The 17,204-nt window shown below is 49.5% G+C and overlaps 1 protein-coding gene across 2 annotated transcripts in view; it reads right to left on the minus strand.

The window, feature by feature from the left end:
- The window catches only part of NSMCE4A (NSE4 homolog A, SMC5-SMC6 complex component), a 34,117-nt gene that overhangs the window by 13,278 nt on the left and 3,635 nt on the right, over window positions 1–17,204 (minus strand). Inside the window, exons 1-3 of one of the 2 annotated variants that reach the window (XM_069753676.1) lie at window positions 10,286–10,508; window positions 7,849–7,929; window positions 6,653–6,783 (exon numbers count right to left, since the gene is read on the minus strand). In XM_069753676.1, the coding sequence (XP_069609777.1) occupies window positions 6,653–6,783; window positions 7,849–7,929; window positions 10,286–10,421 (348 nt within the window). In that variant the 5' untranslated portion in view covers window positions 10,422–10,508. Of the gene's footprint in view, window positions 1–6,652; window positions 6,784–7,848; window positions 7,930–10,285; window positions 10,509–17,204 lie in introns of those variants that run through there. The other variant, XM_069753677.1, reaches the window with a different exon arrangement.

Genomic DNA, 17,204 nt, shown 5'->3' on the forward strand with positions numbered 1-17,204 from the left:
TTTTTTTCCCCATTCATTTGAATGTGTGAAAAAACAGGATTTTTGGTTGCTTACCGTAAAATCTGTTTCTCGGAGCCTTCATTGGGGGACACAGAAACCATGGGTGTATGCTGCTGCCACTAGGAGGCTGACACTATGCAAATAAAAAAGTTAGCTCCTCCTCTGCAGTGTACACCCTACCGACAGGAAGTAGGATATTCAGTTAGTGAGAAAGCAGTAGGAGAAGCAACGTGTAAAAGAGAAAGAATAATAATAACATAATAAACTTTATCCACATAGCGCCAACAAATTCCACGGCGCTCCATAGATTAACAGTTTCAAGCACTCAAAGAGTATTCAAAGAACTCAAACGTATACAGTAAACAGAGCTGTTCAACTTGGGAGGGAGCTGTGTCCCCCAATGAAGGCTCCGAGAAACAGATTTTACGGTAAGCAACCAAAAATCCTGTTTTCTCTATCGCCTTTCATTGGGGGACACAGAAACCATGGGACGTCCCAAAGCAGTCCCTGGGGTGGGAAAAACAGACTTCCATCAAGTACGAGGACTCACCACTGCCGCCTGCAGGATCCTTCTGCCCAGGCTGGAGTCCGCCGTAGTCCGGCGAAACGTGTGGATGGAAGACCAGGTTGCCGCTTTGCAAAGCCGTCGGCGAAAGCCCCTGTGACGTACCACACTGGAAGCGCCGACTGCCCGGGTAGAGTGAGCCTTTATCTCAGGAGGGGCACTCTGTTCTTGACCCGGTAAGCTTCCAAAATTGCCGTTCTGATCGAGCGAACAATAGTCGCCTTGGAAGCCAGCAGGTCTCTACGCACGCCATCAAGGATGACGAAAAGAGAATCCATCTTTCGGAAAGCGGCCGTGCTAGCCAGGGAGATCCTCACTGCCCTGACGGGGTCCAGCCTGTACAACGATCATCCAGAGGATGAGTCGGAGCTGGACAAAAGGAAGGCAAAACGATGTCCTCGCTGAGGTGGAAAGATGAAAACCACCTCGTGAAAAGAAGGAAGGCGGAGGCCTGGGACCACCTTGTCCTGGTGGAAAAACCATAAAGGAAAACCAAATGGAAAAACCATAAAGGAGGTCGGCAAGAAATGGCCGCCAACTCAAACACGCGGCGGATCGAAGAGATAGACTTGAGAAAAGCCACCTTCCGAGATAGAACTGACAGGGAAAACTCCCCGAGAGGCTCAAAAGGGGGGAACCCCTGAGAATAACCAGCACAACCTTTAAATCCCATGAATCCACAGAGGCCCTGTACAGAGGGACAGAGTGGGCTACTCCTTGAAGGAAGGTCTTAACCTGTGGCTGAGAAGATAACGTCTTCTTAAAGGGAAGAAGAGCGCAGGAACCTGGCCCTTTATGGAACTGAGAGCGAAGCCCAAATCCAGTCCTGCCTGAAGGAAAACCAAATGGAAGGCAGGGAAAGGACATAGGTGAAAAGCGGTTGGACTCGCACCAACGAAAGTAAGCCTTTCAGGTACGATAGTAGATCCTGAAAGAAGACGAAGGCTTCCTAGCCTGGATTATAGCGTGACCCATCCGGGCCGAAAGACCGGACGCTCTTAGAACTGTGGAGTCCACAGCCACGCCGTTAAACTGAGCGACCGATAATTCGGGTGGCAGATCGGACCCTGAGACAGCAGATCGGGTCTGTTTGGAAGGCACCAGGGGTGACCGGGAGAAGATTGATGATGTCCGCAAACCAAGACCTCCTGGGCCAATCCGGGACGATCAGAATGACCGACACCCATCCCGCCTTGATCTTTTCGACAGCTTGGAAAGCAAGGGAAAGGGGTGGGAACCGATAGGGGAGCGCGAACTGCAACCAAGGAATGGCCAAAGTGTTAACACCACTGTGAGAGGATCGCGGGACCTTGGACCGACCCAAGGGACCTTCCTATTCAATCGGGACGCCATGAGGTGCACATCTGGAGTCCCCCAATCGAAGAGCAATCCGATAGGAAACCTCCTGAAGTACCAGTCCCCTGCCACAAGGCCCTCGCGGCCGAGGAAGTCGGCGGCCTAAATGTCCACGCTGGGGACATGCACTGCGGAGCTCACCAGGACCGTTACCTTTATCCAAAGGAGGATCCTGGAAACTCGGCCGAGGCCAGAGACCGCCGAGTCCACCCCTGGTGGTAGATATATGCCACTGCTGTGTCATTCTCTGTCTAGGCTGCTGAGAATCCTTACCCAGTGAAGGAAAGACAGAAAGATGATCCGGAACTCGAGGACATTGATCGGCAAGGAGGACTCCTGCACCGACCAACAACCCTGAAAAGAACAGGTGACAAAGCCCCGCGCCTCCACCGAGCGGGCTGACGACCGTCGTCACCACCTGCCAGGGAACTGAAAGGAAAGATATGCTGTGAAGGATCTACTCTGGGATAAGAGAAGTGACCTCGGCCACCAGTCGAGGAACCGTTTGACCCGGGGGGAAAGCCGGATCAGACGATGCAGGGAGAAGACATACCTGTCCCCCTGTGATAGAATAGCCTGCTGAAGAAGTCTTGAATGAAACGGGCGAAGGGAAAATTGCTCCCGATGTTGCAACCAACCTCCTTAGGACCTTTAAGGCCCATCGGAAAGGAGGGGAGCCGAAAACCCTGGAGCAAGCAAACTTCCTGACAAAGGAGGGATATCCTGTGTTCGGGAAGGAAGACTCTGGTCCGACAAGTGTCGAAGAACATGCCCGGAGATACGAGGCGCTGAACAAGATGGAACTTCTTCCTGTTGACGAGCCACCCGCAATGGCTAGAGTGTCGGGAAGATGGATAGACTTTCGGGAGCCTGAAACCGAAATTCCTGAGCCTCCATGGAAGCGATTACTGAACGAGGGAATATCATCCTGAAGTGTCTCCGACGAAACCTCCTGTTCAGCAAATTGAGATCCGGACTGGGACGAACCTTGTCGTCCTCTGATTCGAAGAGAAGCCTGTGAACCGTTGAACCGTTCCTGTTCTGGGACGGGAACGATTACCCCGGATCTAAGGAGGGAAACAATGGCTGTAAAGAAACCCGGGACTAGAGCGGGGTCTCTTGGAGGTTGGGATTCGAAGAAAACGATCCCAGGGCCGTGAAATGAAGATTTTGTATCTAGAGGATACAAGTGCCCTGGCCCATGCGTCCTCTACTGAGGAGACCCAGACGTCCCTGAGGAACAGGAGAAACGGGCTAGAGTCTAGTCGTGGGTCATGCCTAGGTGGAACTTCCAGTCCTGGACCTGGAGAATCCACCTTAGGAGTAGCGGGGACGCCAGGAAGGAGTGAGTCGAAGAATACCTTATTTTCTTAACGTGCCTGTGGCCTCTGTTGCGAAAAGGAATCTGATGCCGCGAAACGACGCAAAAAAGGCCGAAAAGGACCGAAGTTGCCGCCTAAGAGAACTGGTGCCGCCAGTGGCGTCCTTAATAACTTGGTCCAGCTTGGAACCGAAAGGACGTGATCCTTGAAAAAGCCAGGCTCGTAAGGGACTTCTTTGATGACTCTTGAGCCAAACAGAACGACGGCTGGCAACAACATTACCGGGTGTCTGAGCGGCAGAAGACGCGACGTCCAGAGAACACATTATTCCCCGGCATGAGTAATCTGGGTGGTAACTTCCGCCAGCCAGTCTGGTGGAGCTCCGGCTAGAATGCCCCAATGGAGTTGTTTTAGCCCCTTCGGATACCGACTTCGAAACCCAAGTGCAAGCGGGCATAGGGATGATGCGGCAGGTTCGAGAGCCGAATTCACAAAGGATTCCATGATCCTATCGATGGAACCTGTCAGTCGCCCCACCGGACAGCGTGAGGACTGTGTTGGTGGCAAGTCTAGCGGCCGGCGGATCCACAGGGGGAGAGGTCGTTCTCCATCACCTCTCATTCCAGTTGGCGATGAGATCCGGAGGAAAGAGATATGAGACTCCAAGACGCTTTCCTCTTTGAGAACGTCTGGTCGAATTCGCTCTTTCTCTGGCCAGAAGCTCCTCGATTCAGGATGAGGAGCGAATCCCTTGGGAGGTAGTTTAGACCGTCTAAACGAAACCGCCTGATCTGCAGGTTTCGTAGAGGAATCTTTGTAGCCACAAGTCAGATTGGACGCTCCAACGAGGCTTTGAACCATATCCCTCATGATAAGATATGGTTCGACTCCGGCCCCAAATTATCCTCCGAAGGCACATCAGAGAAAGCCTCGCCTGACTCCGGGGGGGGGGGGAGGATAAGGGGAAACTCGACCGCAGAGAAAGACCGTGGGGCGAGATGGACCGAGAAGATAACTCAGACTGGCGTTCCCGACTGAATCTTTCGCGGCCTGTATTGGAAAACTCGGACAGAGCTTCCTGCGACCCGCTGGCTACTACGGAAGGCTGCAGGGGCAACCGATCGAGCACGGACACAAGGGTCTGGGACACCCGTGTGAGATCCGCTACTGATAGAGACAGAGGGGAGGCCCAACCTGGGGTGGGGACTTCGCTCTGAGGCGGAGCAGCGGGAACAAAATGTGGGTTGCTGCAGGCCTGCCTGAAGGGAGCTTGTGGTTACAAGGCGAACCCTGAAAGTGTTTCACTAAGACACAGGAAAAGGTAGGAGGCCGGGAGCGACCTCCCTTAAAAATTAGACCGAACGGGCCCATAAGGGAAATGTCAGAAGATTAGGGGTTTGAGTCAAACTGCGGTGCAGAGGTACTCACGGCAGGCGCTGCGGTGTCCAGATGGAAGGCTGCACGGCTTGGAAGATGCTCCTCAGGAACAATAGCCCCTAGGAGAGCAGGTAGACACATCTGGGGCACTCTTGTCCGGAACTTACTGCAGGCCTGAAGAACAGCAGTGGAACAGAAAGATGGAGCTGCTGCCCTGCAGCCTCTGGTGTGATCCGCGCAGATGATGTGCTGTGCCCCCAGGAGAAAATGCGAGCACGTTGGAATCTCCTGCCCTGGCTCAGCAGCGACGTGGGGGGAAGGGGCGGAGACAGCCCACATGGCGCCGGTAGGCGGAGATTGCAGGGCACAGTTTGTCGGGCGGGAGAAAGCCCGCCCGAAGAAAGCGGAAGTGAAGGAGCGCGGTACCGGAAGTAGGCCCCGGCGGGAGCCGGGACCTAAATTAGAGGCCGGTGCCGCTGGAAAAGAGACCGCGGCCCCGGAACAGTGCACCGCAGAGCAGCGCGGCAGCCTGCCAGGACCGCAGGGACGGGACGTGGCGCCGAAGTAGGCCCCAGCTGAAGCCGGGACCTAAAGGAGAGGCCGGACCGGACTTCTGAGCACGCTGGTGTGCTAGGATCTTGGTCCTGGAGAGGGATCTATGAGGATACGGGGTGGCAGTACACGCCGTACTCATAGTCCGCATAGTGGGACTACAGGTGTGACTGTTCACCCTGTATCCCTCTGGAAAAATCTGAAAAGAAACGACGCACATTGAGGTAGATAAGGGTCTAATGAAAGACCCGTGTCCACCTCCTACTGACACTAAGCTAAACTGAATATCCTACTTCCTGTCGGTAGGGTGTACACTGCAGAGGAGGAGCTAACTTTTTTATTTGCATAGTGTCAGCCTCCTAGTGGCAGCAGCATACACCCATGGTTTCTGTGTCCCCCAATGAAAGGCGATAGAGAAATACTAGAAGAATTGCCATGCTGCAGATTTGGAAAAACGCTTTGATGGTTCACATCTACAAGGAAAAAATAAGCAGCATGTGCATAAGATTTCAGAAATCTCATTCACTTTGCTGGCACTGAAAAGCGTGTAGAAAAAACGCGTTGTGTGAACAAGCAGTTAGTAGCTCTTAGGCTCTTGTTATGTAACCAGGTTCATATATGGAACAGCATGAAAAAAAAAAAATCAGGGATTACCACGTTTATAATCCTGTTGCCTGCTGATATTGAAAGAAACTGGTCTCAGTACTAATGGTAGTTCTAGTGACCTAGTTATTTACTGATTATAGTTCTGGTGCTGTATTTACGTACTATTAATGGTCCTGGTGTTCTATTTATGTACTGATGATTTTGGTTTCGTATTCATGGATTGATGATGGCTCTCATGATAAATACAGCACTAGAACCACCATCGCTACATGAATACCTCACCAGAGCCATCAGTAGTGTTTGAATACATCACCAGAACAACCATCACTACATGAATACATAACCAGAACCACCATTAGGACAAGAATACAACAGCATCAGTAACATGAATTCATCATTCACTAAAACTAAGGGAGGCTACACGCCAGAAACGTGTCAGATATTTTCTATGGAATACAACACCAGAACAACCATCACTACATGAATACATAACCAGAACCACCATTAGAACCAGAATACGATAGCATCAGTACATGAATACATCATTCACTATGACTAAGGGAGGCTACACACCAGAAACGTGTCAGAATATACATAATATGACATACTGGCTTTTTTTTTTTTTTTTTTTTTTTTTTTAATCAAGATGGAATAAAAATTGGGCCACTGCAAAAAACAAAACAAAAAAAACAACAATGACAGCACCCCACAAGAATCAATGGAAACTGAGCCATATACACTACACTGGATGCATATTTTCACTGGAGAGGTCGTCATCATAACCCCCAGAAACAAATAGTACAGGTGAGAAGTCAAAGTTATCTAGGATCTACGGGCTGATGAAGTTACTGACTGATGACTGCAGACAACATACCAGATCCTCAGCAAATGATGTCGGGTCAAAAACGGTCATGTCCGCCTGGAGCTGATTGGCTTTTTCTTTCCCAAGATTTGTTGCCAACACGAGAAACTGAGCATCAAGAGCGGCTTCTCTCGGTTTGGAGACTGGGGATTTAAAAAAAAAAAAAAAAAAAAATGTATACATTAATGTAAATTTCTAATAGAACAACTAATCAAGGGCAATAACTTCCAGCTAAACAGTTTTTTCAAGATGTCTGTGGGCAGCTTAAGTGTAGGGCAAAGGTCCAATTTGCATTAGTAAAATCCAAATTGGAATTTTGAGCAGAATGTTGGTTTTTACAGCGTTTTTTTTTGCAGTAAAGAAGGTGGCTTTGCTGTATTTGTGCTGCTTTTCTTGGTGCGTATTTTAATGTCTGTTGTCTACAGTGCATGTGTAATTTAGCTTTATTCACCAAAAACGCTACAAAAATATATGGTTGCATTTTTTGCAGCATTTTTGTACTTTTCATTGGTGAAAAGAAATGCAGAAAGAACTGACATGCTAAAAAAAAAAATTCCGCAGTTATCCAATTCAGTCAGGAAAAAAAAAAAACAAGCCAGTGCATGAGATTTCTGAAATCTCATAGCTTTTGCTGGTAGTGTAAAAATCAGCTTTTCATTTGCATAACACAAACTGTTGCAAAAACGCAACATATGAATACAGCCTGTTTGTGAGTTTACCTAAACGTTCGTCATTTAGTGGCTTGTTTAAACAGGATGACCGTACTCCTCTGGTGCATGAAACGATTGGTAATACTATCTGCAATGATTGTTCTCGGGTGCTTATGTCCCGTTTACAGAGCCAAGCTTAAAAATCTTTTCACCCGACGAACAAGCATTTAGCTCATTCGCTGGGCGATTGGCAGCCTGTTTACATTTGCCAAATATCAGGAAACAAGAGTTTCTTTTTCCAAATAATCGACCAGGATAAACGCACCCCAAGATTAACACGAAGATTTCTACCACTGACATGACAGTAACCCTGATTAGCCCGCGCATTGTGATTCAAGGAAGCCAATCCGTGAATTCTCAATGGGAAATTGAGTGCAATAACGAACATGATTTTAAAATCCAGTGTGTTCAGTTTTCTGCGTGGATTTTCCCCAGAACATGAGCACAGGGTACACTTCTATTGCCGGTGGAGAGTCAGCGGATTATGTGATCATTTACCTTCTGCAAACAGCTGATTGGCGGCCTGGAGAGTATCCGTCAGCTTGTTACTCCTGGAGCTCAGCATGTCTTCCCTGTGCTCTGCATAGAAAGAAGAGTTACAAAAAAGGTTACAAATATTTGCTGGAAAATCCCAACAAATAGAAAAAGTCGTCAAAATAAAGTCACTTTATCAGCAGAGAACAAACATTTATCAATAGTAGCACTTGTTAAATGCAAGAAATCTATATCAGTCACATGAACGTGGCAGGGAAAGATGAAGAATATGAAACCCATGTGCTTCACTGGTACTTGCCAAGACCTCCTTTTTCTATCTCGTACGTTCTTCTACCAACTGTCTTCTCCCGAGTGTCCCCATCCTCTGGGATTCTGTGCCTCAACACATCCGATTACCCAACATATTTGGAACCTTCAGATGCAACCTGAAAACTCATCTCTTCAGGAGACCTTCGGCCTGCAATGACCCCACTGTCACTCATCATCACCGGAGCTGCCGCAACCCTCCACCCTACTGTCTCCTTCCCCATTATAAGTCCGCAGGGCAGGTCCCTCCCTGCTCCCTGCTCTGCACCAGTCTGTCATTGTTCATCTGTTCTCTGTATTTTATACTTAGATCCTGTATATTACGTCTTCCTCATGTGCAGCACCGTGGAATCAATGGCGCATTTAGAAGATTGGATAACCGGCAATGGTAGGATCGCTCACTCCATGCCGATGATCACCCGTCACATATGCAAACTACTCATTTGTGGGGAGACTGGATTCTTTAGGCCAGGAAATACAAATAATTTTATCGGCAGCACACCGCTTCGTGTACTCAGGACCTGTACTGCCAACATGACAGGCATGTGTCCAGAAGGATCGGATCAGTGATCACTCTGTCCCCATCGCTGCTCATCAGCCTGTGGAATCCAGCACCACAGGACTTGTTATTTAGCTGGTCGGTAGCACTGACGTCTAAATGCCCTAGTAGGGTGTAATTATTAGGGCTATGTGCACTTGGCCCATTTCTGGAGCTTCACCAGTCATTTATATCCAAAGATCAGCTCACATAACAGCCTTATTATTCTACGTTCCCACGCCGCGTATTCGCTAACAATAAATCTGATTCGTTTTACAATGTCAGCATAGTGGAAACCAAAAAACAAGGGAAGGGTAATGTGTGTGTGTGTATATATATATATCCAAATTGATAAAAGAGGGTAATTTACAAGTGCAGATTATATATTGGACATGGAAACGCCCTAATGTCAGAACAGTGCATGAAATTTGAAAGGGAATCTATCATCAGGTTTTTCTCACGTAATCTGAGAGCAGCATACTGTAGGAGCAGACAACCTGACTCCAGTGCTCTTTCAATACAGTGTTTTCTCAGCAGGAAATTATAAAGACAGGACTAGATGTCTCAAATGCCACCTAGTCCACCTCCGCCCCACTAAGTATATGCACTCTTTGTCACTATACAATGAGCACAGACAGCTGCAATCAGTGGTGTGTGCGGGGTTATACACAGCTCAGCATTCTGAGCTCTGCTAGATCTGCAGCAGAGAAAACAGGGATTCTATCAGAACTGCTGCACCCAGTAGACTAAGGGACACATAGCTGGAATCAGGGTCTCATCATCCTGCTGTCAGATCTCATAAAAGGAATGTCATGCCCGTGCATATTAAACCTGCAGCGTAAATTGGTAGGAACAGCAGATCTGTAGCGTGGCAACTTGTGCTGCGAAAGTAGTTGCCAGCTTCATCCTTGTTAATAAGGCAATGTGCAGCTTGACCCCGGCGGGGACTCTATGACCCCGGCGGGGACTCTATGACCCCGGCGGGGACTCTATGACCCCGGCGGGGACTCTATGACCCCGGCGGGGACTCTATGACCCCGGCGGGGACTCTATGACCCCGGCGGGGACTCTATGACCCCGGCGGGGACTCTATGACCCCGGCGGGGACTCTATGACCCCGGCGGGGACTCTATGACCCCGGCGGGGACTCTATGACACTAGGGGGCCGCAGAAAACACAATCATTGGGGGCGAAGCCTAACCTGCGGCCCCTAACATCACGCCGCACCCTACAGTCTCTTATTATTATGGGATAGGATGTCCAGGTATTGCTTCGGCTTCCATAACAGGGAATAGAGGTTTCATGGCCGGATTTGGGGGTCACTGGCAGTCGCAACATTAGTCAACGTTATCGGTTTTGAAAAGGATTTCCCCAATTATCATGTTTCACAGGAAAACACACATTTACTGACATATCGTCATGGTAACAGCACCAAAGATATCATTGCCATAGCAACCACCAACTAGAATTCTGCTTTCACTTTCTATACTGCTCTATGGTAGACGCAGTAAGACGAGGGCGCACTGCGCATGTCCAGGCCCAGCTCCCCATTATCGCCCCTACCACCCCTGCAGGCCCCGGGCCCCCCACACTCACGTTGCATGCTCTGCATCAGCTCCCGGTACTGGTGTCGGATCTGCCGTCGGTTTCCATCATCTTGCTCCACCTCGAAGTTCTGACTGACGTCGTTGTCCTCCATCTCCTCGTCGTTAGTCGACCTCCTCCGGGACATCTTGTACGGCCGCTTCTCTCACAGGACACCGGGCAGGGATACAGCGCGGCTGTGCGCAGGCAGGCCGGTGACGTATACGTCACGTGTCCTACACGTCACGTGTCCTACAGGCCGGTCATGTGACTGCGCCCGGGCCTTCCTGGTGGGCGCCGACAGAGGCAGGCACTGGAGGAGGGGTGACAGCGGGGCCGGGGTGGAGCCAGGGCAGAGTCTCAAGGCCAGGGGCCCCGAACTTCCTAGTGGCAGCCCTGGCTGTCAGGGACTTTGCGTGAGATGGTCCTCACCACAGCGGCCATAATGATACCGAAGCCACTGACTGAGGAATAACATTGCTGGTAGTGATGGGATGTATCAGAGAGCACAGGCGCTGCATCTCGCTGCCGGCACGTCTCTCCACTGACTGGCAGCATTCTGTGTACACTGTGCATAGGCAGAAAGCTGCCAATCAGTGGTGGGGATAGAGATATACTCAGTTTATGACTATGGAGGACTACAGTTACTAGTCCTCTACTGCTGACAAAACAGCAAGCAGCCCAGTGACCTATGTCGCTGGAATCAGGCTGTCTGCCCCTACATCATGCGCTCTCAGATTCCATGGAAAAAGCTGGTGACAAATTCCCCTGTAGGCGGTAATACCGAGCACCGCGTCCTTGCCAATGTCTACCAGGCACAGCGCCACACATGTAGTCATGGTTGTGGCCAGTATTATATCTTGGTCCCATTTTCTGAAGAACCAGGCGCTGCCACTATACAATGTCTTCAAACACAGACAGCCCCCTCATGCCCTCTCCTGCCCCCACCTGCTAACACTCTGTGCGCCTCCTCACTGCCAGCGATATCTCTCCAAATCCTGGTGCTCCTCACCACATCCCCACAGTCATTTCTACTCACATCCATGATCTGTCACAAACTTCCGTAACCTCTCTAGGCTTATACCCATTCGCCCAGCCCCCGCTTCCCAAGACCCACTAGCAGGAGCTCTGTGGAACGTTCGCTCTGTCAGCAACAAACTACTACATCCATCATTTTTTCATTACTAGCAAACTTTCCTTCCTCGCCATCACTGAAACCTGGCTCACCCCATCTGACACAGCCACTCCTGCACTCTCGTATAGTGGATTCCACTTTTCCCACACCCTCCCACCCCATCAGCAAGCATGGCAGAGGAGTTGGGTTGCTCCTGTCCAATAACTGTTCCTTCATCCAAATCCACTGCCACCCTTTGTTACCCTCCCTTTCTTTGAGGTGCACTCTGTGCACATCTACTCCCCCCCCCCCCCAAACTGGCTAGCCTTTACCGCCTCCCAAAGCCAGCCACCACCTTCTTCAACCGCTTCACTACCTGGTTACTTCATTTCCGCTCCACAGACATCCCCACTATCATGATGGGCAACTTTAACATCCCTATTAACACTTCCCTCTCAGCTGCCACTAAACTTCTATCTCTCACTTTCTCCTTCAGTCTCAATCAATGGTCTTCTGCAGGCACTCTCAAAGATGACCATGCAGCGCCCCAGAGATCTGGTCGTTGCAGTAACGTCGCTCTGCCACTAAGGGGAGTGATGGTACGTCTGATGGCACTGAAGGAATTCTACTGACCAGGTATCACCAGCACACATTACACTTCACACTCCGGCCACTAGGGGGAGAAAAAGGCTTTATTTATTGGGCCACTCCTCACACTGGTAAAACTAGGGGTTGGATAGGAAGTTAGTCAGAAGCTGACTGGGTTGGATTCAGGCAACATCCCGTGGCAGGGGGTGTTGCAGGGACAAGATTCAGGGGGTCCCTGTCAGGCGTGGGAACCTGGCAGGTACCTAGCGAACAGAGCAGAACGTTACGGAACCGCGCCTGCACACCCTGCGGCGGTATCCTAAGAAAGAGACACGAAGCGAAGGATATTGTGGAACAGTGAGAAACAAGATCAAGCACAAAGGAGTACCAGTAGGAGACGTGCCGTGAGACCGAGGCAACATCCTACTGAGGCGCGTAGCCGGTGGCCGGAACATCGAGGAAGTAACTGACTCTATGCCTTACTTCAAACTCCGCAGGACATTTAATTATAGGTTGGCTGTCTACCTTAAATTTCCTACAAAGACATAGGGGGCAACGCGTCGAGAGGGGCGTCTCTAGGGTCCCGGAAGAGCTCCGGGCCTTCCCGTCATACGGGTGCGTCTTAGCCATAACATACCTGGGGGACGAGAAACTAGTAACATCTGGAACGAGATAGAAAGAAAGAGAAAGAACGAACGAACTAGAACAGAAGTTGTGAGGACTATACCGAATGCTCAGCAGGGTAGCACTACAACACACAGGCGCTAGTCGTAGGCACTGATTTCCACCTGCAAAGGGAACTCTGGATGTGCCCATCGGACCGACCGGTCTGAGACAGCCCTGTTAACTGTGCTCTGGATTGAGGATCCTGAAGTCTTCAGTAAAGAGACTGCAACCCTGTGTCCTCGTTATTGTCTGCACCTCACACCATCACCCTCTACCTTACTGGGAAGCCCTGGGGACATACTTCACCTGTGGGAAGGTATACCATCTAGCTGCCATTCCATCACCCTAGCGGACCCCGCAGCAGTGTCGGTCACCCTGACCGGACACCACAGGTGGCGTCACGAAAACCTTGACAGACTCCTTTCACCTTTCATTGGACACCCCTTAGCAGGGTCACGGACCGGGTCCAGCCACCGTGACATCCCCAGAACTGAGACAGAGAGGACCGGTATCGAGTAATCTGTGGCCCTGTGTCTGGGGGCGCTCCAACCACACACTGGACCTCATCTTCACCCGCCTCCGCTCCCTATCTAACCTCTCTAACTCCCAGCTCCCTCTTTCTGACCACAACCTACTTACATTCTCTTCCCTTTCCTCTCCACGCCCACAATCCCCACTCGAAAAACTTGCACACCTTTACAGAAATCTTAAGCACCTCGATCTACACTCTCTCTGAATCCCTCCTCTCTTTTACAGACATAAGTTCCTTACACAATGCGGACACTGCTGCCGCTTTATACAACACCACAATAGCTGCAGCTTTGGAATTAGTCGCTCCTCTCATACATACCAAAGCTTGCAAAATCAACAGACAACCCTGGCACGCCACCCTGACCAAAGAACTTAGACGGGCTTCTAGGGTTACTGAGTGGAGACGGAAAAGATCCCACTCCACCTGTGCACTTGACCAGATCCCATCCCACTTCATCCCTAACCTCACCACAGTCTTCATCCCAACCCTAACCCATCTCTTCAACCTGTTACTAACAACTGGTGTTTTCCCCTCATCTTTCAAACATGCCTCAATCACACCAATCCTCAAAAAGCCCTCTCTTGACTCATCCTCTGTATCTAGCTATCGCCCTATATCACTTCTCCCCTATGCCTCAAAACTAATGGAACAACACGTCCATCTTGAACTGTCCTCCCACCACTCTTCATGCTCCCTGTTGTGAATTCTGTGGCAGAGTTCACTCCTGTGGTCACAAGTGGTACTTCGGCTGATTCTCTCTGGGAGCTTCCGTTTGTGGAGGAAAGTGGTACTGCAGCTTCTGAGTTTCCTCCCTCAGGTGATCTGGTGAGGTCGTTAGCTGCTTCTCTACTTAACTCCACCTGATGCTTTGATCCATGCTTCCTGTCAATGTTCCAGTGTTGGACTTGTGTTTCTCTGGATCATTCCTGTGGCCTGCTGCTCTGCATAGCTAAGTGCTTCTTTGCTATTTGTTGCTATTTTTTCTGTCCAGCTTGTCTATTTGTTTTGCTGGAAGCTCTGGGACGCAAGGGGTGTACCTCCGTGCCGTTAGTTCGGTACGGAGGGTCTTTTTGCCCCCTTTGCGTGGTTTTCTTTAGGGTTTTGTGTAGACCGCAAAGTTATCTTTCCTATCCTCGTTCTGTCTAGAATATCGGGCCTCACTTTGCTGAATCTATTTCATACCTACGTTTGTCTTTTCATCTTACTCACAGTCATTATATGTGGGGGGCTGCCTTTTCCTTTGGGGTATTTCTCTGAGGCAAGGTAGGCTTATTTTTCTATCTTCAGGCTAGTTAGTTTCTCAGGCTGTGCCGAGTTGCATAGGGAGCGTTAGGCGCAATCCACAGCTGCCTCTAGGTGTGTTTGGAGAGGATTAGGAATTGCGGTCTACAGAGTTTCCACGTCTCAGAGCTCGTTCTATTATTTTGGGTTATTGTCAGATCACTGTATGTGCTCTGATCGCTATGTACATTGTGTTACTGAATTGCCTATCATAACAGCTCCCTCTTCGACCGCTTACAATCAGGCTTCCGACCGCATCACTCCACTGAAACTGCCCTAACTAAGGTCACCAATGACCTATTTACCGCCAAGAGCAAGCGACACTACTCTATCCTCCTCCTCCTGGACATGTCCTTTGCCTTTGACACAGTGGACCATTCCCTATTACTACAGACCCTCTCATCTCTTGGCATCACTGACTTGGCCCTATTCAGAGTCTCCCACTCGAACACCACCTCCGCACCTCACCCCCTATCTGTCAGAGTCCCGCAAGGTTCAGTCCTATCTATTTTTGTCATAATCTTGGGGCACGGCCGTAATACACAGCCCTGCAACTGCTGGGAGTGGAGAAAACCATGAATACGACATGAAAACATTTTCCTTTATCCTCTAATTTATCTGCGGGACGTAGAGTTTCCTTAGACACGTTGTACCTCAACATTACCACGTTTGTGCTTGATGATGCCACTCACACTTCCAGAAAACCTGTTTAGTGTTTGTCATAAGTCTTTTATAAGCCACTCCATGAACACTGCTGCACTTTCATGCTCCTGTAATACACACCACACCTCACAGACGCAGACAGGGTTTGCTCTTTTACTATTAAACTAAAGAGCTCGTTGTCATTAGAAACTTTGCTCGTTAATTCCCTATATAAGGCTAATATCACAATATTATATTGCTCTAATACTAGACTCTAAAAACACAGGGAAAGTGAGCCCGTAATGATTTCCTGTAGCGCCGCCTCTTCCATGAGACTTAAAGGGGGTTGTCCAAAATGATAAGTCTGCGGTCACTGCCGACTTATGAATCCCCCCAGCACGCGCACTGTGTGCTGCGAGGATTTGCTGGTTTCTGAGTCGGGACCAGCAGGTACGTATGCGTTATACATACTCCCAGCCAGAATCCGACCAGTGCGCACTGCCTCGCTCCATTGTATGGAATGAGGCCTTGCCCACTTGATGACCACATCCACGGGACGCGGCTTCACAGAGTGACTGCAGACATTTTGAACCGAACAACCCCTTTAATTGCTTGTTACACTTAGGCTAGATTCACACATTGTTTGAACTGTTAGAAAGCTGCTTTTTACAGTACCAGCAAAAGCTATGAGTTTTCAGAAATCTCAAAATCTTTTTTTTCCCTGACTTAATTGGAAATCTGCAACATGTAAATTCTATGTCTATGTTCACATGATGCATTTTTGCTGTGTTTTTCTCCAGTCACCTTCCAGGACAGCAGCATCTGAGGATGTCTCCCCGCCCTAATGGGGGACAGGAAACACAAAGAGGTTAAATACCCTCCCCAGTGTTTTTCCTGTTCCCCTAAGGGGCACAAAGAGGTTCTCTGATGGTGCTGCCGGCGATCGGGAGCACCCATCCTTTCTTACCTCCTGTCGGGCAGCCTGGGTCGGGGGCTCCGCTCTCCTCCCACTATCGCTGCTCCCATCTCCATGGCCCCATGTGACAATGGACCCCCTTTCCCGCCACTCCTGCACCTCTGGGGGTAAAGCAGGGCGGTGACGTGCACTGGGGTCTTCTCGCAGCTCCCCGGGTTCCTCTTCTCCTCTTTGCCGGCAGATTTTGTGGTACGCACGCACCGGAAGTGACGTGCCGGGTACCCTTTGTATTGCAGTATCTGCTGTCACTGGATATAAACAATAAGGGGGCACCACAGTGAGAACAGTGAGATCTACGCCATGGTCACCGCTTCACCTGCGCTTGGGAGTACTAGGTTTTTTACCGCTTGTAGCTGGCTCATGGTATCGTATGCGATCGGCTCTATATGAAGTCCTCTGCATTTGCTCACAGTCAGCTATAGCAGCTGATGTGAGCTGGGATTATTACTCATATGTATACCCAGTCGAGGGATCCCTCTATGAGTGGTAGCGGTATTGGTAATATAATAAGCAGCACTGTGTTTTCTCTTTTCGCAAAATTGCTACCGTTTAGTGGTGGGACACTGTTAAGCTTATTTGCACATAACAACTCTTTCCCCTATGATTGCTTATATTGCATTACAGTAGGGAGGTGTTATGTCTAGATGTTATTTCATCTTCAGGATGCATTAACAGTTTTTGTTCTACTACACGATATGTAATCACAGTGCTGTCCATATAGGCACCCTATTTAGGGTTAGGGGTCCTAGTAAACCTGCGCAGGTGTTAGCCATATTGTGGGCTTTGTGCACAGGGGGACAAGTATGTTTCCTTTTTAATTGTTTTTAAATTGTGTGTGTTTTTTCTACTATATGTTCTTATTTGTTATATACATGAATAAAAAGCTGTGTTCACTTTAGCCAAAATCCATGTGTGTGGTGATTCCCATTTATATGACCTACGCTTTTCTGTTTTTTCTTTAATCAGTATCTGCTGTCACATGGGGCATTCCCCTTTCGGGGTCCCCCCCCCACGGCCAACCTGAGAGAGGAGGAGCACAAAATTTGCTGACGCTGAGACCTCGATTATTTAATCCTGGTGGGGGAATGCCGCCAGGTAAGGCCCACTGTCTGTTTCTGTGTGACTACGGATG

The sequence above is a fragment of the Ranitomeya imitator genome, chromosome 2, assembly GCF_032444005.1.
Source record: "Ranitomeya imitator isolate aRanImi1 chromosome 2, aRanImi1.pri, whole genome shotgun sequence".
Classification (NCBI taxonomy): domain Eukaryota; kingdom Metazoa; phylum Chordata; class Amphibia; order Anura; family Dendrobatidae; genus Ranitomeya; species Ranitomeya imitator.